Source organism: Tyto alba, unplaced genomic scaffold, assembly GCF_018691265.1.
Source record: "Tyto alba isolate M040663 unplaced genomic scaffold, T.alba_DEE_v4.0 Super-Scaffold_10, whole genome shotgun sequence".
Lineage (NCBI taxonomy): Eukaryota > Metazoa > Chordata > Aves > Strigiformes > Tytonidae > Tyto > Tyto alba.
Genome location: NW_024881262.1, coordinates 17,903,703 through 17,928,332, shown reverse-complemented (window position 1 = coordinate 17,928,332; position 24,630 = coordinate 17,903,703). Strand labels below are relative to the sequence as shown.

The following is a 24,630-nucleotide window of genomic DNA, read 5'->3' as shown; positions in this document are numbered from 1 at the left end:
ACTGACAGCTCAGATGACCATCTAGGCCTGTGTACAGGACAGGACTAACCTTTCAGATTTAGCAAGGTGTTTGATCAGTTCAGTCTGGTTTGCAGAACAACCTCACGACTCTGTCTCTGGGGATGAAAAAAAAAATAAATAAAGGCACTTTTATGATCTCCTGAAAATTTACCTATGGGTTGAAATGTAACAAAAGGCTCGATATGGTTTGTTTGTATGAAGACTACTCCATGCTTTTGAAGAGTTCGCTGGAGTGTGTGCAACCTTCAAAAATCCAGTAAGAAGAAGTGGGATGTTTTGTCTTCAGATCATAGTTTTCCCAATTCCTTATATAGCAAGAAGCAGGATGAACAATTTGCTTTTGACAGACAGCGTAAGCCTGCTGTTTTACAGAATCAATACACAGCTTGAAATTTTATCAGTTGTATGTATGAAGTTATTGATTTTAAAAAAATGTTTAAATGTATTTGCAATTATAAGTTGAATTTTAATTAAACTGAAGCTTACAACAATTGTATTGCACATATAAGAGAACAGAAATATATTTCTCAAGTTTTTCAAGTCTCAGGTCAAGTTTATACCGATGGGAAAAATTACCTAACTCTTTCCTTACAATAAATGGAGAGCCCATGCCCTCAAAGGTTTTCGATTTCACTCTGGGGACAAAAACTCACTTTCACTTGCAGTTCCTAATCTAATTCATAATTATTGGTCATGTTACCACCATAATGTCTATTACAGGTCAATTACAGTTATTCTGGTAATTACAACTATTGTTCATATGGGAAAGGTTTAATACTTGGATGACCATTACAGTTCACAAGTGACTTTTAATATGTTAATGCACTGGCATTCACAAGCCTTAATGAGCAAATACTGATATATTTGCTTTAAGACTTTAATTGCTGCAAACATTATTATAGTAGCTGCTACCAACTTGAAGAATTCACCTATGTACCTTCACTAAAAGTTCATAGCCTTAAAGAGAGTGTGTAGCTGCAGCAACCTGCCAATTTCATTCTGAGTATATGATGTTATTTTTCATGATTTCTTCCACTTATATCTTGTGCTGAAATTCCCAATGACAAAAAGTGAATTTAAATGGTCTCTCATTCACGCAGAACACACCTGCTAACTCCTACCATGGGAAAATGGATTATGAGTTCCTATCAAAGCAACCTTTCCATGCACCCTGCCAGATGATACAGTCACCTCACAGAAATTAGTAAGGGACTCCGTTGAACAGAACTAAAGAGGTTGTAAAACAGAACTGAATGATTTGCTATTCCCACCCAAACCGAGACAAACCTGGCAGCAACAGCAATCTGATGAAACAGGAGAAACCTGACTTGCCAAACAGGAGCGTGCCCTAACTTCCACAGGAAAAAAAAATAAATTAAGCTGCATGACCAGAACTGCATTCACAAATGGACTTCAATCTGTAAAAGTTAACAAAAATTTCACTTTCAGGACACAGGCACTGCATTCACTGAAAGAATCAGCTATCTAGGAATAGGAGAAGCATAATCTCAACTACCATCACTGCTTCCTCTTACCACTGTTTGTGTAAAACCTGATGGTCAGGGCATGCCTCACTGATTGAAATAATGTAAAACCAAGGAACATCACCTTTATAAATGGAATTATTTCTAAAATCTATGTGAACCAATAGTTAGAAGTTTTTCACAAAACTTGGCTGTTTGTGTCTATCAAATATCCTAAGGACTGTAAACCAGGAAGATCACAGTGCCATGAGGATTCTGGAAAGTGCCTTCAAAGATAGGTCTAAAGGATGCCCCTCTGCAATTCATGTTTAAGTGATTTGGGAAGTTAACAGTATCAAGTTGCCCTCTACCTGTCTCTTAAACATTATCATCAAGTCAGAAAGACTATAACCGTGTCAGCACCTGAATTGCTGCAGTTCACAACCAAGTATACTAACAAAAACAAACGCTGATCTTTTTCCAGCTTAGTTTCAGCCTCTATTGTGACAGTCAGTACTAAATGTGAGGTGGATGAAGCATTATTTTATCATCAAGTTAGTGCTGCAAAAAAACTAAAAAATTCTATAGGTTTCAGTAATGACAAATATTCTCAAAAGTGGCTTCAGCAGGCTTCAGATTTTGCAAACTCTGTTCTGAAAGACAAAGTTTCTTCAACAGTGCTGAGCAACCAGAACCAGAAGTTATTTTTAAATATCATTCCTTTTCATTTAATTACTATTCGATATTTCACTAGAAATATGATATTCTAGAAAGCTGTGCTTTTGTTGCAGATTCTACTAATGCATCTATTATGATATATTAGTATACGTATTAGTATATAGTAGTCTTGCAAACTCAACTATCATAGGTATACAGTTTGATCTGCTTATACTGAATTAATATTGCAAAGTACAATAGTAAACTCGAACAGTCTGTGAAGACCTTTATTGGAAATTACCATTGCACGGAGGAAATCCAACAAGGTAGCAAAACTGTCCCTTTAATGAAACTATAAGATTATTTACTACTGCCTCACCTTCTTGCAAAAGAGCTGTAGTCTACAAATCAAGCAGTGGGAAGAAAAAAAATAATTAGTTTCATTCTAATACTGGATGTTACAAAAACCACATGAAGAATCAAACCAGGAAGCTCTTACAAAACTGTCACTCCCTACCACACCTGCACTTTCTTACGGTATTTCCTAGCATATACCTAGTTGTTCAGATCCCACAATGGGCATTTATACTGTCAGCTTTGATGCAGTATATGTGCTATCACCACACTGAGACATGCGGATTGTTTTCTGCTGAATGCCTTAAATTTTATGATAAATCTGTCTGATTTCAGTGGCTTCTTGCCTTTGCAAACAAGAACTCCACACGTGTATTTCCTTGCACTGGCCTAGACAGTTTATTTTCCCTATTTTAAGATTCACTGTTGATTCATTAGGAGTCGTCCTGCAAATGTAATCGGAAAGGTAAAGGAGGAATTCTTAATCATTACACCAAAAAATGAATAACATAAATTCTTGAAGGGGATGGAAAGTTGGAATTTTGATTCCTATTTTTTTGCTAAACCCATAACAAGACTTTTAGCCAAATGCGCTGAAATATCTTCACTGTGAGGGTGTTCACAAATGTCCAGGAAGTATATCCAGATGCACAGGAGGCCCCTACAGTAGTGTCCAACATACACAAGAGCCGACAAAAAGAATTCTCCCGTAATATGGGCATCCCTTACAAAACAGCACTGTGCTTTTGCCCAGCTGAATTGTTTGGCCTATCCCCTTTACACGGGATAGCTGCTGTCAAGATGCTCTATTGAAAATTGTACCTTACCACTTTGTAAAGTGAGGTTGCCAGTCAGAACCCTCTGCAGCAAAGAGCATTCCTATCAGTGCTGTATGTTTTCTGTAAAGTTAATTACATCGATACAGTACAAGTCAAATGGTTTCTTTTTACTGTGTTACAATAGTGATTTCTGTAGAAACAGGAAGTAGTTAAAACAAAGTCCAATAATTTGGCAGTGAAATAAGATCACTAAAACTCACCCATGAGACAATCTCGCTAATATTTAATAATTCTCAGTTTTTTTCCTTAGTATAGAACTAAATCATTTGACCTACTACTCCTTCCTCTTTTAGAGGCAGTAGACTCACTTCACAAAAAGTTTTCAAAGAAACAGTCCTTTTTTTCCACTTAGACAACCTCTCATGTCAAGTCTTTGCTGTAACGTAAACTTCTCTTTACTCTTCCATGTTTCTTCAAAGTGCTGTAGTTAGCACCCCATACACTATTCTGAACAGAAGTTCCTGAAATTCAGCACTTCACTGTGTACAAAACATCTCTGAGTACACATAGCATTGGCACAAATATGGGCTGCGAAATACAGTTCCACATTTGTTCTGTAACACTGGTCATCTGTCACGAGTCTTTACCCCATGTATACAAATCATACATTTCCTGTATAAGACATGATATAATCAAATGAACTGAAGTTAATTTGGGAAGGGTAAAGAAATGGAGAAAAGTTTATTAATTTCTCTTCTAATAGCATCAATTTATACCAGCATAAAATTATTTTTTAATCAAAGATCAGATCAAGGTGCAATTAGTTACAACATCACACAACCTCCAGTGTTTTGCTGCTTTGTCAGCAAAATTAAGCTATGTCAGTGATAGTAGTTGGAAAAAAAAATAAGTCTATCATGTATTAATGAAGTCATGAAAATAATTTAACTGATTTCCAAATTATTGTAACTGACCAAGTAATATTTTTTTGTCATTTTCACACTCTATGTTAAATCACATCAATTTAAACTATTTACTTTCTCTGTCAATTCAAAAATTTACAGAGCAAATGAAACCCAAAGTCCTTTCTAAAGAGGAAAACAAGACAAGCTCTGCTACAGAGCTCAGCATCATCCCCTCACTCAGCGCGGAAGCATGCTTTCAGATAACGTTTTCTTCCACGTTTTGAGGAAGTTTGCTTATTCCGTATTTTTCTCTATTGTTTGTATTCTCGATCCCGAAAGAGTATTTCTATTTGGATTCACCTCTGCAGTCAAGCCCTTCACGGCTGCAAGCCAGGGAAAGGCCTGTAACTCAAAGGGCGCAGGAAGAAGGGGTCAATTAAGTTTTGTTGTTGTTGTTGTCGGACTACCCCTCCCCATGAGTCAGACCCGACACGCTATGAAGTTCAGGCTGTGCTCGGCGCGGCCGCAGGCTTCGCCGGTCCCCCTCAGACCAGGGGCTGAGGCAGGCGGGGGCCGGTGCGGCCGCCGGCCGGGGCCGCCCCGCAATGGAGGCGAGGCCGGCCCGGCCCCGCGCGGGGCTGTCACCCGCCGCCGCCCCGCGGCCGCCCGCAGGTGTCAGGCACCGGCGCGGCGCCCGCCCTGCCGAGAGCGGAAGGGAGGGAAAGCGACGGGACCGAGCTGCCAGACGGCGCGGGGCGGGAGAGAGCGGCGGCCGTTAAACGCCGCGGGGAGCGGGAAGCGGCGCCCCGGCCCGCCGGGAAGAAAGGCGTTCCCCCCCCCCACCCCTCACCCCCCCCGCCCCGGTCCCCGCTCACCCGCAGTCCCAGCAGCGGCGAGGGAAGAGGGGGAGGGAAGGCGGCAGCGCGGGCCGGGCCTAGACAGCGGCGCTGAGGGCGGCGAGACGGCGAGGGTGGCTGAGCCGCCGCCGCGGCAGGGAGCCAGCCGCGCCGCCCGCCCCGCGCGCCGCCGCCGCCTCTCGGCCGGGCCGCCGCCGCGCGCCCGCCGCTCGCGAGGAGGCCCCGGAGACGGGAGCCCACCAGGGCCAGTCCGCGAGCCCCCGGCGCGTGGCGGCGCGAGCGCTCGCAGCGCCTCCAGCTCGGCGGCCGCCGCCGCCCGCCCCTCCCCGCGCGCGGCCCCGCGCGCGGCCCCACTCGCCGCCTCGCGCCGCCGCCGCCGTCGCCGCGCGCTGCCCCGGCTCCTTCTCCCCCGCACAAGCTTGGCGGCGTCTGGCAACCGGGTGCACCCATTGGCCGCCGCGCCGCGTGAGGTCAGTCACCTTCCCTCCCGCCATTGGCTCCGTCCCGTGTGTGTACACACGCCGCCCGCCAATCCACGGCGCGACGGAGAGGAGGGGCGGGGCGGAAGGGCGGGGCCAGCGGAGACCCGCGGCCGCCGCTCCCCGGGGCCGCGGCAGGCAGCTCCGCCGGCCCGGCCCGACCCGGCCCGCCCTCAGGGCCGCCGCGGGCCTGCGGCGAGGCGCTGCCGGTCCCGAGGAAGCGCCTTCGCTTGTGTTGACAGACGCAGCACGGCGCCGCGCTCCATCCCGCCCGTGGAAGAGGCGCGGGCGGGCGCTGCGGATGCGATGTTCAGCCCGGCCGCTGGTTTGGGCGCCCCCGGTGAGCGCGCAACCGGCCCCGGGGGCGAGCCGAGGGGCACCGGCGCCGCCTGCGGCACCTCTGGGCCACGGTTTCTTCCTTTGAACGTGCCCTGCGACAGCGCCGTAATTTCCTTCCTGTGAAACAAAGGATCTCCCGGCAAACAAAGGGCTGGTGTTCCCGATGAGCAGCGAGGGCGCAGGGCGCGCTTCGCTCCGGCAGCCCCGCGGGGCACAGGGCGCAGCCCCGCCACACCGATGCCTGCCTGGAGGTGTAGGGGCCGCTGTTAAAGCTTTAAGTGTTTGCTTTCAACCTTCTTAAAAGATTGATTTCAACAAAGTAGGATTAAGTAGTCTTACAGGGAATACGAATAGGAAACACTACTGGGAATAAAAAAACCGAAGTCGGCACTCATTCAATTCAAAGTAACGATGCAATGTTTGCTGAAGTCTTTCCCTTGTGCAGCTAGGCACGCATCCAAGGCATGCAGTAACCCATTTTTCAAATTTCTATAACACAAACTCACCTTAATGGCACTGAGCAAGCTGAGCACAAGGTTTAGGTGGATGCACAAACACTGTTTTGGAAAACTCTAGACCACACACAGAGTAGACCAAACATGTTTTCCTTCCTTTACAGACATTAAATGCTCTAGAAAGACTACTTGATCTTATCCCCTTTACTAAAACGGGAAGCATCAAAAAACAGATGTTCAGCCAATAAAATATAGTTCTTAAAGGAAGGACAAAGGAAAACATTAGCAAGCAAGAACCCTATGTTTACTTCAGTGGGATAGTTCACAACTGAAAATCTAGCGTGTGCCCAGGAATTTGCTGACTTTGTGGTTTTAGTTTCTCTTCATCCTCTATGAAATACTTTCATCATATGCAACAAGACTTGCATCAATATTTGCAGTGTTGTGCAAGACAACTTCATGAAAACATTAAAAAAAATTGCAAACTATTGTGTATTCACTTGGAGACACCTCTAACAGGTACAACAATCACAACAGCTAACAAAGGCAACTGAAACATGCCCCCGACAGAAGCACAGGAGGCATGCACTGCTTTAGAAAAGGAAGCAAAACAGAAGCAAACCAGGTTGGCTTGCTCACTCCACTATTCAGTAAGTTGCCTGAGCTAAACAAATACTTGAACTCAAAACCCAGCCTCAATTAAGACACTTCTGCTTCAAATCTCTCTTTTTAGTTCAATGGTTTATCGGCTTTTCTGCAAGAACACCGATGAACTGAGTAGGAACATGAAAAATAGGCATTTTAACTATTAAGGAAAGTAGAGAAACAGAAGAAAGGTCACTGCTGTAGTCTGCATTTGCTTTCAACAGCAAACTGCAGAATGAGATGACTATTGAGTCTGAAGCTGTTGAAACAATGATCAGTTTTCATGAGGATAAGTATGCTACTGCTGTAGCATTCTAAACCAATACTTAGTCTTTCAGAACTTACACAAATGCCAAACTTTATCCTGGAATGAGGGCTGCACTGAAAAACGTCTTGAAAGTGTTTTTTTTTTCATCATGCTAAGGCATAGGGTTAGCAGCTACTTAAAGCCTGGCCAGGGGGTAGTTCCCACATCTCCCTTCAGAAACGGTCAGTGGTCTCCCAGCCTTAGAACAGCATCTTGCTCCCTCTGGCTGGTCAGATCCCGCACCTACCCCTCTCACAACACACTACTTTTCAACATTTGCTAGTTTCACTGTTGCCATCCCACAACCCTTCCTGTGATAGCCTGTACAATAAACCAATCATAACCCAAAACAGCCCCCCAGACACCTCCTCTCTCCTGATAAATTTACCCCCACTCCCTGTAAAACCTTAAAACTAAAATGCTGCCCAACTTCTGGGTTAGAGCACTACCCTATTTCCTGACTCAACCTGCAGTACTGACATACCCGTTTTTTTGAAGAAGGAACCACAACTTTGTCTGTAGTTTTTGGCTTGGACCATTAAGAGCACAACCCCACCTCTGTTCTATGGCCCACTGACTGGCAAGAAATGGTTGTTACCTCTTTCCATAAGGCTGCTGTTCAACTGCTGAGCCTCTGTGCTGAGTCCTGATCCTAGCAATAGTGAGACTAGTTGAAGAATCTTGCTACAGAGATTATACCAAAAAGATGCTAGCAGGCTCAAAGAGCAACTCAGTGTTTTCCTTTTTCACTTTCTCCTGACAGGAGAGCAAGTATAAATGCTCTTGTCAAAAATAGATGAGAGCAACTGAATTAATTTTACATAAAATTAGCTGTTACAGGAGAGAAGAAAACACTGCTTAAAAGAAAACAGTACTCAAAAATCTTTGCAAGGTTCATTACAGTGAGATTTTAAACATAGCTGACAATTCTTAGTTATGTAAGAAAACTCATACAATGTCTGCTCAGTATTTTCAACTATCTTAAGACTACTTTATCTGCTCTTCCTCTTGACATGTAATAATTAATCCAACAGTAGCGAGATCCCTCCAACATTAGAGAGATTTTTCATGCCATGTAGTTCCAACCTATATAATAGGACTGTATGTCATTATGAATGATTAAACCGCCAAACTAGGATGAAATTATCTACCATCAGCACCATGTGTATCCATGAAGGCAGGATGCCCAGAGATCATTAACACATCTCTGAACTGAATTTCCCAATCTTCACATGCCTGATGAGGTACCTTACTACGCAATCCCAAATAAATCATTCACAGTCTCAACATGCTGTATCCCTTAAAACTACAAACTAGTTACTATTTATACTTTTTGTATTGTTACCTCTACTACGAAACTCAGCTGACAAGAAATGTAAAATTGTGTATGCTTTTCCAAACTGGTGAAAGCCACCCCCGAGGTAAAAATCTCAAAATAAGTAAAAAGAACAGCAGTAAAAGTTGTTATATTTTAAATAAATGTTAGTATGAGTGAGGATCTACAGTGGTCTTAATGCCCTTCTGTGTAGCAGAAGTGCCTGTAAAAGTGTACTGAATTGCCTAAAGCTCATTTCAAAATAATTATCAATTAACAGGTACCACTTTTAAGATTCCAATACATTAAAAATTTCCTGGAAAGATAAAATGATTTTTTCTTGTAACAAATAAGCAAAAGAGGCTTAGCGATCGGTAACTGAATTTCTTGAAGATGTCTATTACCCTGTTCAGTCTTTGGGAAACTATGCATCACAAGCTCTGGTAGATGCTCTAACCTCCAAAGGCTGCTCCATCTTGGTAGACTTAAAGACACCCTGTTTGTGTCAGACTTACTCACTAGTTTGAATCTCTCTGTAACTGAACACCCAACTATGCAGATCATCTGTAAGGCTCAGGTGGTGAATATAGTTAAGCCCTTTTTGTATCCTTAATTTGCAGTGAAGTTTCTCTCTTGTAAACTTGAGGCCAGTGAAAGCAAAACAGGTTAAATTTCCTGCTTCAAATTAAACAGTGACACTGATAAAGAGTTATCCAGAATAGGTTCTCTAGACACTATCTAGAGCGAGATGATTACGTAATGTCTTGACTATCTTCTACCTTTCCAGCTGTACTATGGCCAGGATGAAAGCCACCACTGTGTAAAAGTGCAGTGTAAGGCACACAGCTAGCTGAGCTACCTTTAGTGAAGGGATCGGAACAGAACTCGATTCAGGTCCCATGAGACTTCCATCTGGGAACACTGCGGGAACCCTAGTCAAGTCCAGCAAAACCACAAAGCTATTATGTGAGTGTAAGTCAAGTAGCCTTCAGCAAGAGGATAATAGGTGGACATTATCCCTAGGCAGACTTTGATGAAACTGAACTCCTTCAGTGAGAACAAGATGTAGAATACCAGCGACTGAGGTACAAACTTCTGCTCAAAATGCCAGACTGAAAGCCGTTCTGTTTGGCTTAGTAGAACCTTCTTGCCAAGGAGTATTTTCTTTAGCAGTAAGGTTGAGATGACAGAGGAAAAACACAAGCTAAATATGGGTGCTAAACCAAAGCAAATGTTCCACATATCCTTTAACTACAGGTTCTTACCATTTATGAGGTTCCCTTTATATTAGTCTTGGCACCTGGAAAGCCATATGTTATGGTCAAAAAACCTAATGAAGTATCTATACAGTTATCAATCATATAGATCATGTACTTTGCCATATTACTAGAAATCAGCAAACAGAGCTGTTTCTGGACTTCAGTTCAGGATTCCCATTAAAATTGGTTCAGGAGAGATTGGTATCTCTGCAACTTCAAGGATACCCACAGGAAAAAAAAAGTGCCAACATGTAGCACAGGTTGAAGGACAGAAGAGTAAGAAAAATAGTATGTTAAGCTAAGCGTGACAGGCAAATAAGATCTAGCTTGAAGAACAGCTGCAGTAGATACTCCAACTCATGGTAGGTGACTGAAAGAAACCGAGGGAATGGTGTATGATTTGACCTTCTGTGGTTAAGCATGAGAAGAATTCAATGATAGTCCTTTGGCCCTCTTCAATAATGTTAAATCTATAAACATTTATTGTCTCCAGTGTCTGTGGAACACAATCACCCACAGCTTGAATCTGGTATTATTCTATAATGAAAATGTTTAATCAATTTACATTTTTGAAACTGATTTACATATACTCCTGAGAAAATTGTAATTTAAGATTAGTGATAAACAAATACATAATAACTATGCATGTAATTATAACTTCTTTAAAAAAATATAGAAGCCATTCAGAGCTTCAAAAATAGACTTTTGACACTCTTTCAGCTAGTAATAATAGGATTTAACAATGTGATTGAAAATACTAATGTTACAGATTTTTCCAAGTTAGCATACCTGTAACTACTTTTAATGTATTTGTATTAGCCAATATTTTTTTTTTTTAAATTAGCTAAAAGCTAGATAGGATCCATCAGCTACAAAAATCCTGGAGATTTTTTTTTTTTTAAATGGAGTACTGAAAGCCTATTTGCCCCTGTATTTAATCTTAATTTAGTGCATAAAAATGTCATCAGATAGTTGGGTCAAATGCTTCCATAGAAAGTCAACGAAAAGCTGGTAACAGGCTACTAATAAGAAAATATCTTTGTACACAATCAAGTTCATTCCAACCCACCCCCCAACAATCATTTTACATTTCTTAGAAATGCCTAGGGAAGTGTATGTGCCTTTCACCCCTCCTTGATGATTAACATACCAAAGATTTTACAGATACAAAGGGAGGCGAGTTCCTCAGTAGAAAACCCATCATAGGAAAAAACTCCCCATCTCTAGTACACAGTAAGATTCAAGCAGCTGGGCCACCCGAAGGAGGTCACTGAAGGGACACAAATACTGCAGCTGGACTACAGCTGCTACAGGGATGACATGAAGGTTCATTATGGCAAGTAATCTAGCAGAAGGGGGTACTGAAGGACTGTATAACTTTATATATATACCATCACAAATTTCAGTTATGTTTTTAGTGTCCTGTTAATGTCAAGATTTTATAAATATGAATGAAAACATTTTAATTCTTCCTTCATTAAAATGCCAATTTCTACCAGTGCAGGGAGTGTTTCATTGCTTGCAGCCAGGTATCCATAGCAGGTCTGTATTCCTCTGAGTCCTTCCGGGGCTCAAAAACGGCTTCTATTTGCCTTAGTTTCTTTAGTTGTTCTTTGTCAGTCCAAAATCCTATAAACAGAAAGTTCATTCTCAAGCTCAACTGTAAATATGTTATTTTTGAGTTGTTCCAATTTATTTTCAAGAGATCCAAAGCAGAAACACAGTAAGAAATCATGCCAGCTTTTCTTTACTCAATCAACAACTTTCTCAGAGGGAAGCATATTTTTAACATTGTGAAAATCCTTTCCAAGAGCATCCACTTGTTTGGAATCCTGACAACAGCACATCTGCTTAACTGGGACAGTTTCCAAGGAACAGCTCTGGTACACTGAAGTTCCCTTAGGTTTCATCCACGCTGTGCTTTCAGCTGCAGGTCCCTCTCAATGAAGAAGGGCCACAGAAACAGAGACTTAGCACTAGTTGCTTTCCTACTGTCTTCAAAATTGCATAAATGGCAGAGAACAGCTGGTGTTATGTATTCAGATGAATTTATGTTATTGAGCCATTCTTGTCTGCCAAGGGTTGCAGCTTTCTTACAGTTTTAGTTGCTAAATAAGTCTTACCTGAACATATAGTTTTTATCTTCCAGTTGTGTTATTTACATATCAAAGCAATTTAATGAAGTTAATGGAAATGATTTTGTAGGTGGATATTAAGCAAAAGCATTGATAGTGTGTAGTTTTAAGTCTGGTTAATTATATACAACAATTCCGTGTAAAGAGAGCTGTTTGTTTTGTTTTGGTTTTTTCCTCCCTGTTAATAATTTATTTTGTACTTCCACTGCGCTTATTTCTGTGAAAACCTTAAAGAATAAAGACTCAGTTCACAGATGACAGGACACAGCTCCAGCAGGGCTGACACAGCTGCACGTAAGTGTGGCAGCTTCCTCGCCACGTGATCCATCCCCACCGCGCCCCGCGCCAGACTCCACCAGTGTGGGGAGGGATGCGGAGAGCCCGGGTCCAGAAAGAGGGGGGCAGCAAAGACAGGGTTCACCTCTTTCTTCTCCAGTAGTATATACTTCTAAACGTAAATGAATCTTACAAACATATACGCAGGTATCTTTCACATTAAACTCACTGTCACTATTCATTTATGTAAAACTAAACAAGCATACAGCTGCTCAGCAAACTGGGACACTGTCTTAGAGACACAAATAAGGTCCATGATTTGGTTTATGACCTAATGACATTCTCATCTGTTTCTTTGGTCCATCTAATACAAGGACATGGGTACAAAGCACTACACAGAGAAATATAAGCACTACTTACCTTGGACTCCCACAAAAATGGCTGAAGTAATCCTTTGGGTAGTTTTTAAAATTACTTGGAAGTTATGCCCTTTGTTTTTCCAGAGTTTTTTTCCTCCGTATTTACAAACATGCATTAAGGGAAAAACAAAGCCCCTTCAAATGTATACATACCTGAAGCAAGGCCTGCTAGAAAAGCTGCACCAAGACTAGACATGTCTGCATTTGCAGGCTTTTCTATTTTCTTATTAATTAAATCTGAAGTCATCTGCATAACAAAACTATTATTACTGACACCTCCATCAGCTCTATAGGGAAAGGGGAAGAAGAAGGTAAAAAAAAATGCTTTAGTTTAAATGCTTATTGTCAACATTTCAGAAAACATTGTCTGGGGTTTCACATCTATGCATAAATCTTTCTGTCACTCATGCAAAAAATGCATTTCTATTTTACAGGCAAATTTAGAGACCAGCACAAGGTGCCTATTAAAGAATGCCTGTGAACTGAAGGTGGAATGGTAAACAGACAGGGACACATTATCAAAAGCTCTGAAAGCTCTGTTTCTAAGACTATACATCATCCTGGTTGAAATGTTAGGGTTTGTAACAGAACCTTTACACAGTTATCACCACAACATAACAACAGTCAAAACCATTACATTAAACAAACACTTTCAAGTGTTCGCAGATCTGGAAGAGTACATTTTTCATTACTACCAAATCTTTGTACTAGTTAGCTTAAAGGCCTTCATAGGTGATTCTTTTTATGAGGAAGATGAGAATGAGGCTTCCATCTAGCTATTTTCCTTAATGCAGCATGTCAGAGACCCTTTTAATGAAGTAAACTAGAATTTATAAATGCTGATCTTTAGTCACCTGAGACTGATTACTAGCGGTGCAAAGTAATCACTCTTGCATACAAGAAGTAACAATAACAAAAAGCAATCTTTGAATTGTCATAGACTGGCTCCTTATGCTGTCGGACTCCAATACCAGCCAGGTATGGAGCTGTTCTATCAAATGTGGTGCAGTAAAGACATCTGCTGTTTATTTTTATAGAAAGTGTTGGATAATAAAAACTTAACAGTTGCTTAGAAATCTTCGATTCAAATATACCAGCTGAAATCTTCTATATACTATGTGATGTCTCAGAAAACTTTTGCACAAATGTTTTGGCTGTTTCTGGAAGTAAAATCAGGAGACACTGCCTGATTGGTGATGCTCAGGGTTTTGCTTGTCTGTACGTACAGTTAAGCAGGGTTATCACCACTACACTATGGCATAAAAACCTTTAACTGGCAATCACTTTCTTAATGCCAGTAACATGCATCTTCCTTCTTCTGCAAAAGACATCCATTTGAGTCAAATTACAAGGGGGAAAAAAAAAAACGTATTTCCAAATACTCAGCTTTACATTTAGCTACATTTTGCTGCTAGATACTTAGAAGAATCAATCTGTACAGTGTATCTTCTGGCTCAAAGTTCCTACATGCCATTTGACTGGGGATGTGCTATTTCACAGAACAGTAAATGCGTGACATTCCAGGACTCCAGGAGGGACTACCAGGATCATTCTTGTAAAGGCTGCCACAGACCACTACAACACGAGACATGAGGACAAAAACTGAGGGTTCCTTCTCTGTGCTTTCCTTGATGGTGTTGACAGAAGCAGAGAGACGTAACAGGAACATAGAGGACTAATGAAAACAATGACTTTGTAGGAGCTTGTAGGAGCCAGAGACTGGGAAAGAATGAGGGATACAGGACAATAGCTAAAAAGGGAAGTAACATATTTATGGGATAAAACCAACAACAACTGAAAAACAAATGTAATGGATAGATCCTAAAGATATGTGGACAAAAGGATGGGAGAGCGGTTTACAAGCCTCCTGAAAAACCCGTTAAGTGTATCTCATTATCTTCTAATGCTTAATCCACAAACTGAATTCTTACTGATTGTAGTTAACTATTACAGTCGCTATATGAAACAGTAATTTTATATTAATGAATAAAATAGAACATGATCATACAATTGAAACTTCACATTAAAGTGTAAATGAGATCAGAATTCTAATGTTCCCTAGTCAGTACTTCCACAGTTCCCATTTTTCAGTTCAGTCTTAATACAAGTTCTCAAATTCTGGATGCAATTTTCTGGATGCAATATTTTTTACTCCTTTCAGTGTAAAAAAGCATCCTAAGGAATAAAAAAATTCCAACACTTGTCATATTTTCCTCTCCATTAAAACCCCAAGCCTGGTTGTTCCTTCATCTTTGCCTATTCTGTCCCAGTATGTGATGGAAGACAGAAACTTTTACCTCCTCCTACTTTGTACTTTCACTTTTCTTCCACTACTCGGAAGTCCGATTTCTCAACTATCTACATGCCTGCCAATCTATTTCTTCCTTTGCATAGGTACCAGGAAAAAAAGCCACAAAAGGGACAGGAACTGTTTCCACTCTCTTCTTGAATGTGGTATTACGATGACCCCTGGCTGCTAGAAGGAGAAATTTTAGAAAGCTTTCTCAGCCTGAGAGGGCTTGAGGCTCTGAGACAACTAGCGCGTTCAAAGCAAGTACCTACCGAAGCCTGCAGCGTAGTTCTCCAGCAATATATAATTCAGCTAAATTTTTCCAAGACATTGTGAAAAGCATATACTAGGGATCACAGTTACCTCACTAAATTTGATTTGCTTCTTCAAAGACTGAAGCAAAACCAGTGTCTTAATTGAATTGTACAAATATTCTCCCTCTTTCCCTCACAAATAGATCCAGTTTTAGGAACATCTTCAAGAAACATTCAGTCTGTAAGCAGCCCAGCACAAAAACTTTCAGTATGAAAGAATGATAATAAAGAGTAGAATGACCTTTGTGGTTGGCATTGCTATAGGTACTCTAGTACTACCTGAAAAGATGAATTTGTTTTGTTTTGTTTTTTAAATAATTAGAGCAGTTTATTGCTCATCTACCGACAATCCCCAATGACAGTAGTTTAATTGAACCATCTCTTCTGTGGGTAAACTCTACTGTCACTTAAGTTACATTAAGACTTGACTTGGTAATAATGTATTTCTCAGCAGCAGAAGTTTTACAGTAAGATAAAATTGCATACTAACCTTCACAGCTATTTAAAATCAAACTTCCATACATCAAATCTAAAACTTACACAGAACTTACCGAATTGTTTGAAGAGGAATGCGTACCTTCTTCACAATGATATCATAAAGCTGTTTGTTTCTTTAAAAAAATATTTAGTTGAATTAAGCATTATATATTCCATAAAGTGTTTCCAGTATCTACATAGTCAGAAAATAAAATACAAGGCAAAAATGCCTCAGTTGGGTCAGAACTGCTGCAATAGCTAACAAGTTTCCAGAATGTATAAATAGAAAAAAAGAAGGAAATAAAAAAAAAAACCAAGGCTGAAACTGGTCTTTGTTATACATTATTATGAAGGCACAAGTATGACTAAATCATGGCCCATTCTATAGCAAGTCACTGTAGCAGGTACATTTTTTCCACCTGAAATTGCTGATAGGTTTCTACAGACAAGATGTAACAAGTGGTTTAGAGTGAGGAAAGCAGGCTGACAGTGTTAATTGGAGTTTATCCAGCTGTCCTTTAAAGGGAGCATCTGAAGACTGCAAGTATGACTTGTTCTGAAACCATTTCATTTAATAAGAGAAATTCTAAACACAAAGGATCTCCACCCTTTTCTAGTTAAGTATTTGAATGAGATGAGATTCTTCAACATCCCTTTTTTCAAGAGAACCATAGTTCAGGAATTATTGCATCTCATGTTCCTCTTACAGTGCATGAAAACAAAATGCATTAGAAACAGCTGCCAGTATTCATAATGTTACCTTCCTCCAGACATCATTTTTGCCTCTTTGCAGGAGGTTATTATGCTCAAAGCAGAGCTGGTAACTAGATGGAAGGAATCATGTCAGTGGTCCCTAATTGCCTACAGTACAGGAGCACCAAGATTTCAAACTTTAGCTGAAGAGCTAATATAAAACCTCCAGCTTCAGGGATACTTTAAACCCAGCCAGGGCGGGCTACAGCTTTTGTCAAAACACTGTCAGGAGAGCAAGGACAAACTTTAAGCAGAAAAGATTCTTAGAACATGTAGAAAACAATATAGTTCAAGAATCTCTATATGGTTACTTAATAACAAAAACTCTCAACTAATAAATATACATGAGTTTAATTGTAAAGTGTTAATGAAAAAGAAGGTAATCTGCTAAAACTCCTTTCAGTGTAACAGCAATAGACTACCATTTATATTTTTACAAACTGCAGAACTCATGTATCCATTTAATAGTGCTGATCAAAGCAAAAGCAAACATAAGGAAATATAAGACAGATAATTAAGCAAACACTACCTGAAAGCTACAGATTCCAATATAGCTCGTACAAGATGGTTTCTGGTAGTGGAAGGTTTCAGCCCCATGAAAGAGGCACATAAATACGGATCATTCACAGAAACCTACAGAAAAGATTTCACCATGACTTCAGTGGGCTTTTGCAGGCTTTTGAGGAAGCAGTCAAATAATAAGAAAAAAAATAACTTACGACAATTACAGGCAGCATAGTGAAAGAAGAAAATTGAAAACAATATGTAAGAGGTATATACTGTTATTTTAGCTAACTCTGTGAACAGTTTAAACAGCTTCTTTCAACAACAACAGGTTCAAGTGACTTCTTCCAAATTTTATATACTAAATAATACTAATCTGTATGACTTCTCTTTAAAATACATACAGTGTACACTGTAAGTGTCCAGGACAAGGCACACTGATATTGATGTTCTCTAGCAAGATTTCACACACACCTTTTTTAACACAAGATGAACTGATTTTTAAAAGTAACACTGAATAGAAAGGTAATACTTTTTGTTAGTTTATACTACAGCCTGTTTTCAGTGACATTGATAAACATAGCCCAACTAAAATTCTAATGGTCACTAAAGTTGTCTTTTTTTTTTTTTCAGGAGAACTAGAGGATCAATTGATGAATCTCCTCTCCACCTCTCTACTAAGCTGATGCTCTTTATCACAAAATACTAGTTTGCCGGTTCATACCTGATTTGTGATAATGATAAATCTTATTTTCACTGTAGACAGCAATTTTTAAATTGAAACAATCCTTTCCAGTAGTATTGTGTTAAATATTATGACAAGATTTACCAGAAGTTTGAATTTTATGCTTATAAAATACATACACATGTATCTATAAAGTAAGTTAAGAAAATGCTATCATATTTTTAAACCAAACAAACAAAAAAACCCCCCAAAACAAAAACCCCAAACAAACAAACAATCAAAACACAAACAAACAAAAACCAAACAAAAACCCAAACAAAAACAAAACACCAAAAAACCCCTGTATGGATACATACACAAAACAAAAGGAAAACCGGCATTTCCGCAGAAGTTCCTAAATAGAAGAAACTTCTTTATTGAAGTCAAAGAAAATACTCTTTTTTTTTTTTTTTTCATATACAAGTACCCTTCCCATTCTAAAAATGGAATCACTTGTTCAGCCCACTAGCATAAGGAGTCATGGCTTCCAAGTTTACAGATGTTCACATACAAGATAATAAACTAAAAAGCACAGACTTGTATTCTACATAAAGGTGAATATCTTGAAAGAATCAATCATTAAAAAAAAGAAGAAAGTAGTAGTGCATATATATGCATACACTCCAGTGAGGACTCCTAAGTTTTTGCTATTACTATTAACCCCAGCAAATTAAGCCCGGAAACCCCAGTTTCTAGCAGAATGATTAAAAGGAAAAATGACTAATACACATATTCACTCCATTTCAAACGCACTTTCACAATGATGCTCCTCTCAGCATGCTGCACCACAGCAGTAGAATGCAGTTCTTACTGCCTTAATATGGAAGAACAGAGAAACATTTTACTTTGTGTAGGAAATGAACATACAAGCTTCGTAAGAACCCTCCCTAACTGCTATCATTCTGAGGTCTGTGAAGCAGTATAACTGAACCAATCTGTGTTAGCATCTAGCCAGTGAAGCTAAACAGACACATTATAGTCCCAGAATTGTTCAGCTCTGTTTATGTCCCTTTTCATACCATTTAATCAGCTCAGTTTCTAAACTGATACAGATTCTGTTACTGTGAGTCTACTAGCTAAACATGGTCTGCGGGAATAAGCAGGGCTTTTAAAATCCACATTGGTGGATACTATTAGTGGTTACTAGATGTCACAGTCAAAGAGAAATCCATTCAGTTTTCTAAGTACAGCTTCTAAATTGGGACTGGGAATATTAGAATTAGGGAAAAAGGGACTGAATCAATGTTTACCAAGAAGCTAGCTGGGCTTCCTTCTGGGAGACAGTGTCAAGAAAGCAAGGGGGAAAAAACCCGCAAAGCAAATCAAAAGCCAAATAAACAAAAAATAAGTCCTACCAACATCTCTAGAACTTGAGTATTAATAGAATTAAAGTTTCAGACTAACATTTGTCTGCTTCAGGATTCCTGCCTGCAAATATTGGAATTTGGCATGGCTCAACACTTGCTTATTCACAGCACAATTACTCATGGTAAATGCTAAACGGAAGCATCTTAGCACAATCGAGCTCTGTACCCCTAAAAATAAATCTAATAACTAGGACAGCTGTTTGAGAGAATGTAACTGGGATACCTGTAGAAGAAATTTTTCTTTGTCTTGTTCCATTAACATACAGGACTCGCACAAAGGTAAGGTTAAAGATGTTAAGTTTCTTTAGGAAAAAACACTCATCCCGGGAATGACCAAACTGAGTATGGTAGACCAATGAAGATTAACAAAAAAAAAAAAAACAACCCCCAAAAAAACAACCAAACAAAAAGAACGTTCAGAAACACACAGGTGTGCTGGTATACATTCAAACCAAAGAATTACTAAGACTTCTAAGAGAAAAGTCTACCATATTCGGTTTGGTCATTCCCAGGAGAAGTGTCTAAACATTACTTTTGCTTTTTGTAACACCAGGACTTGCAATCTTGCTCATATTCAAGTATGTTTAAATATTCTGATGAATTGCAACCTACATCTTGAAAAGAAGCACTGAATGCTGCTTAGGAGTACTGTCTTAGTGAAGGCACTGCAGGAGGCAGAAAAGCTATGGGATTGGTTTCTGTCTCTGCAAGCACTGCCTGACTTCCTATGGGCAAGTCATTTAGTGTATCTGTCCCTCAAGTCTCCACCTGCAAAATGGAAGTAATTTTCCTATTTCATAGGGTTTTTCTTATGGGGAGGTGGTGTTTAAGCATTCTGGTGTGACAACAACCTTCATACGTTGTGGTGAAGGACAGAAAATAAGAACCTGAGTAGTACAGAATAAATACTGTGACAAGATGTAAATTACTACATTTAAACATGTAAAAGTTAAAATTTTAACTGGGTTATTAAAAATATAATCTCAATTATATTAATAATATTAATTTTACCTGAAAGCCTGGAACAAAACAAACACCTTGAGAATCAACAATACTCCGTGCCATTTTTGCTGTTTCATCTACATTGGTGAAAAGATCTGTAAAGACACATAAGTCATATGCTTTTATTATTTACTTCAATTTCTTCATATATTACTAAGAGACAAAAATCTAGAGTTAGACTATTTCCTTCTCTAATATTCTGGAACTGCACCTTTTACCAGAAACGATCACTTCTCTTGTGTTCCAGGTCTATCAGTCACATTAAAAAAGACCCCAACTTATTCAGTTGAAGACCAAACTCAAAATGATCCTCTCATATTTCTTATGCTACAGCCTTTTAATCTTCACATCCTGTAAGAGGTCATTAGCTTTCCAACAGACATAAATGGGAATTGAGAATGCTAACATAGTTAGGCACCCAACTATGCTAAAAATCTGGATTTGCAAAACCTAAACCATGTTTTTCCCCCCAAAGATGTTATTATCAGCCCAAGCACCAAATGACTACAGAGAAAGTCTTAATACCTATATTTTATCAGCACCCTTAATACTCTTACAAGTGACTGACATATAAATAAGGTAGGTCCTAACATCACCTCTTTGATAGACACTACTTTTGTTCTCTGTCTAGCCAGATGTCTCCTTTCACAACTCTATACACATCCCTCTTCAGCTTGTTCTTCACCCACATGCAATTCTTGTACTATCACCCATCTTCTGTGGTTTTACCTAATAATCATAGAATGGTTTGGGATGGGAAGGACCTTAAAGATCATCTAGTTCCAACCCAACTTCATGGACAGTGACACCTTTCACTAAATCAGATTGCTCAATCTGATATAATGTTTTTATGTGGCCACATAACATGTTTTTACAGAAGACTAGAGGTCTCCTGTAAAAGAGCTATTGTTTTTTCTTGTCTAAAAAGTAAATTCTCCTATCAAATATAAATTAGGTTAAATTAGGTTAAAGTAGCTCAATTTATCTTTGAAAAACCCATCCTGGTAACTTACCAAGAGTTTCAATTTATCTTTGTAACTTTCATAAACTTGTTTGAAAGCTTTGGATTCTACTGTGCCCAGACAATAAGCCTAAACCATATCATCTTCTTGTCGTATTTACCATTACTGAACTATGTATAGTACCTCTATGTCAGGACAGAAAATTAAGAAATTAATGAAGATTGACTTTACCTTGAAATTCCACATACTACTTTTTCAAAATTCTTAGAAGTGATCTGATTCCACTAAAAGACCATTAAACTAGATTTGTCTTTCTGCATAAATTCCTATTTCCAAACCTTTACTACTATTATATGTCTCATCTTCATCCCTGTTGAGCCTTACCATCCTTACCGAGGCCATTAGCTTAACTTGTGTTTTGGCTCAATTCCTTCTGTAGAGCAAAACTTACACCCTTCTCTTTATTCATAAAGGTGATAAAAGTTTCTGAATTCTGCTTCTCTGCAATCATATTTCCAGGAAATAAAGGTCTTACTTGTTAGAGAGTTTAAAGCAGCATGCCTATTCTTTAATCTCCCTCTAAAGCTTCCCCAGTTTTTGCTACCACAGGTAGCACCTATAGGTCATGTCCATTTCACTACTGGCTAACAAGAAATCCTTTGTAGTCTTGCTCTACGTATACCAATAATATCAATTTTAAGTATGGATAAGTTGCACATGGGTAAGTACCCACTGTAAGTATGGAATCTGAAGCAGCAACCTTATATATGTACCACTGATACTTGTGTCTGCAGCACTGAACTGTACTGAATTGAGTAATTTCCTCAAAAGACTAGTCATTATTCTCTAGGCTTAGTCAAATGCTGAACGATGAAGGCCTGAGGACCAATCTGAGTCATACTTAATCCTCAGGGGCACATACCTGGGCATGTATATGCACACATGCACCAGAAGTTGACAACTTGAAGAAATGTGGAATTTTGTGGTAAGTTACACTTCATGAAAACCTTTCCCAGATAACCCAAAGTTTGAGACACTAACTCCTTTTTTGCATCCTAGTAAAGATGTACTAAATTTCAAAGTAAATCAAGTAAATAGTTTGTCATAGAATAACAAGTTGAAAGGGACCTCAAGGATCACTGGCTCCAACCTTTCTTAGCAAAAGCACAATCTAAACAAGCTGGACCAGCACCTTGTCCAGCTGAATCTGAAAAGTGTCCAATGTTGGGGAATCCACCACTTCCCTGGAGAGATTATTCCAACGGCTGATTGTTCTCATTGTGAAAAATTTGCCTCTTGTGCCCAGTCACAATCTCCCCAGGAGTAACTTGTACCCATTACTCCTGGTCTTTTCCATGTGACTCCTTGTAAAAAGGGAGTCTCCATCTTCTTCATAGCCACTCTTTAAATACTGGAACATGGCGATAAGGTCTCCCTTAAGCCTTCTCAAGGCTGAACAAACCCAATTCTCTCAGCTTTTCCTCCTATGACAGGCTTCCCAGTCCTTTGATTATCCTTGTGGCCCTCCTCTGGACCCTTCTCCAACCTGCCCACACCATTTTTGCATAGTGGGAACCAAAATTAAACACAGTATTGCAGGTGTGGCCTGACAAGCGCTGAGCAGAGTGGGGTAATGACTTAATCTCTACTGGTGATATCCTTGTTGATGCAACCCAGCATCTTGCTGGCTTGCTTTGCTGCTGCAGCACACTCATCACTTCTATTGAGCTTGTTGTTCACCAGGACCCCCAGGTTCCTTTCCACAGAGCTGCTTCCCACCGGAGCAGATCCCAGGCTGGGCTGTACTCCTGGATTATGTTTTCCCAAATGAAAGGTCTTACATTTGTCCTTGCTGCACTTCAAGAACTTCCTTCTTTCCGCTTCCTCATACAAATGATAGATATGCCAACCAGGAATGAGGCACTGTTGGACTTGCTACTCATAAATCAAGAAAGTGGTTGCACTTCAACTGTTTTTGAGCTTCCAGGAGAGCGTTCTTGAAAAACTCCCAGCACTTGCTAGTTCCTTTATCCATGGAAGCTTCTCACTGAATCCTTCTCAGTTGAGCTCTGAGTTAGCTCAAGTTTTCTCTTCTAAAATATAAACCTTTTATCTTAGTACTAATTGTCAGTGTGCTCAGCAGGATCCCAAACTCCACAATATTGTGATCACTGTAGCCAAGGCTATCACAAACCAAGACACTATAAAGCAGGCTTTCTTGGTTTGTGTAGCAAGTCCAACAGTGTCTCATTCCTGGTTGGCATATCTATCATTTGTATGAGACAGCAGTCCTTTACACGTTCAAGGAACTTGATGGATGACATGTAAGCTGCTCTATTGTTCTTCCAACAAATGTCTGGGTAGTTGAAGTCACCCATAAAACCCACATTCTGTTTATTAAAACACTCAGAACGGTTGTCCTATAAACAGAGGTTTTGAACATCAACTACTACAGAGCTAGTATTCTCCTTAGTCTTTTATTGAACTGGAATGCAAATCTTTTCATTACATAACAGTCACAGCAAAAAAGGCACAGTACCTCCATGTGAAGCAATCTACACAACACCATTACTTTAAAAAATAAAGTCGTTCATGTTATTTTCACGTAATTCAAACCCATTATTAATTCTTAGATGTACAACTAGAGATCTCTAGAAAACATTACAGCAAATGTTTGTAGAACACTGCATTTACAATCATGCTACCTAGATGTAATCAGTAGTCAATTTCTGTGCTTCTCCCCAGCTAAGAATTCAAGTCCGAATACCTTAAAACAGCACACATCTAACTTTAGACTGGCCTCCTTTACACCATTTCTATTCAAGTCTGGATACCAGGTTAAAAAAACAAAAGAAGGCATCAGGAAGTTTGTCAAGATCAAGAGAAAGCAAATAAGGAGTAAAATGTTGCAGGAAAATAAAAGCCTACGTAGGTCAGAGGGTCCGAGAGGCAGTCTGAAGAGACGACGACTGTGCAAAGCAAACTCCCTGTAGTAAACACACTCAGCAGAGAACCTACTACTGAGACCGTGCATCTTCCACTGTCCAAAACATGTAGGCTAGTTTCTTCAATTATGGATAATAAAACCAAGCTCAGTAACATAACTATAACCCCACATAAAACAGTTTAAGTAGTCATATATTTTACCCTCTATAAAATTAAAGAACTACTTACTTATATCCTGAGCCCATTTTATTGCAGTGCCAATGTCGGACATACAGCCTTCAGTTAAGTAAACAACTTCTTCCCCAATCTTCCAACCAATCAGTGGATACAGACCTTAATTATTTTCCATAAAACAAAACACTGAGTTAAATTAAATGTTTCCAGAAAACCATAAACAAGCACCCCCCACAATAAACCCAACTAAAAAAAAAAAAAAAAAGTGTATCCAATTCCTTTGCAGAATTCAAGCTAAAAAAAAAACATCACTGATAGAGGTTAAATGTAGTGTTTATAACTTTAGTGATGGAATTATGAGCAACTCAAACAACAGTTTCTTAAACTGAAGTTAACTTTAAAAAAATAAAGTCACCATGAAATTTCAAGACAAAACCCTCTTTAAGCTAAAC

The 24,630-nt window shown here is 39.6% G+C and overlaps 2 protein-coding genes across 4 annotated transcripts in view; both read right to left on the bottom strand.

The window, feature by feature from the left end:
• The window catches only part of TFDP2 (transcription factor Dp-2), a 63,829-nt gene extending 58,635 nt beyond the window's left edge, over nt 1-5,194 (bottom strand). For 2 of the 3 annotated variants that reach the window (XM_033005512.2, XM_033005514.2), the window contains exon 1: nt 5,055-5,194. The gene's annotated coding sequence lies outside the window, so the exon portion shown is untranslated. Of the gene's footprint in view, nt 1-49; nt 115-5,054 lie in introns of those variants that run through there. The other variant, XM_033005513.2, reaches the window with a different exon arrangement.
• A 3,033-nt stretch (nt 5,195-8,227) lies between these two features.
• The window catches only part of GK5 (glycerol kinase 5), a 29,625-nt gene continuing 13,222 nt past the window's right edge, over nt 8,228-24,630 (bottom strand). The window contains exons 11-16 of the mRNA XM_033005362.2: nt 24,233-24,337; nt 20,106-20,191; nt 17,029-17,132; nt 15,821-15,880; nt 12,819-12,952; nt 8,228-11,464 (exon numbers count right to left, since the gene is read on the bottom strand). Of these exons, the coding sequence (XP_032861253.1) occupies nt 11,328-11,464; nt 12,819-12,952; nt 15,821-15,880; nt 17,029-17,132; nt 20,106-20,191; nt 24,233-24,337 (626 nt within the window). The 3' untranslated portion in view covers nt 8,228-11,327. The remainder of the gene's footprint in view (nt 11,465-12,818; nt 12,953-15,820; nt 15,881-17,028; nt 17,133-20,105; nt 20,192-24,232; nt 24,338-24,630) is intronic.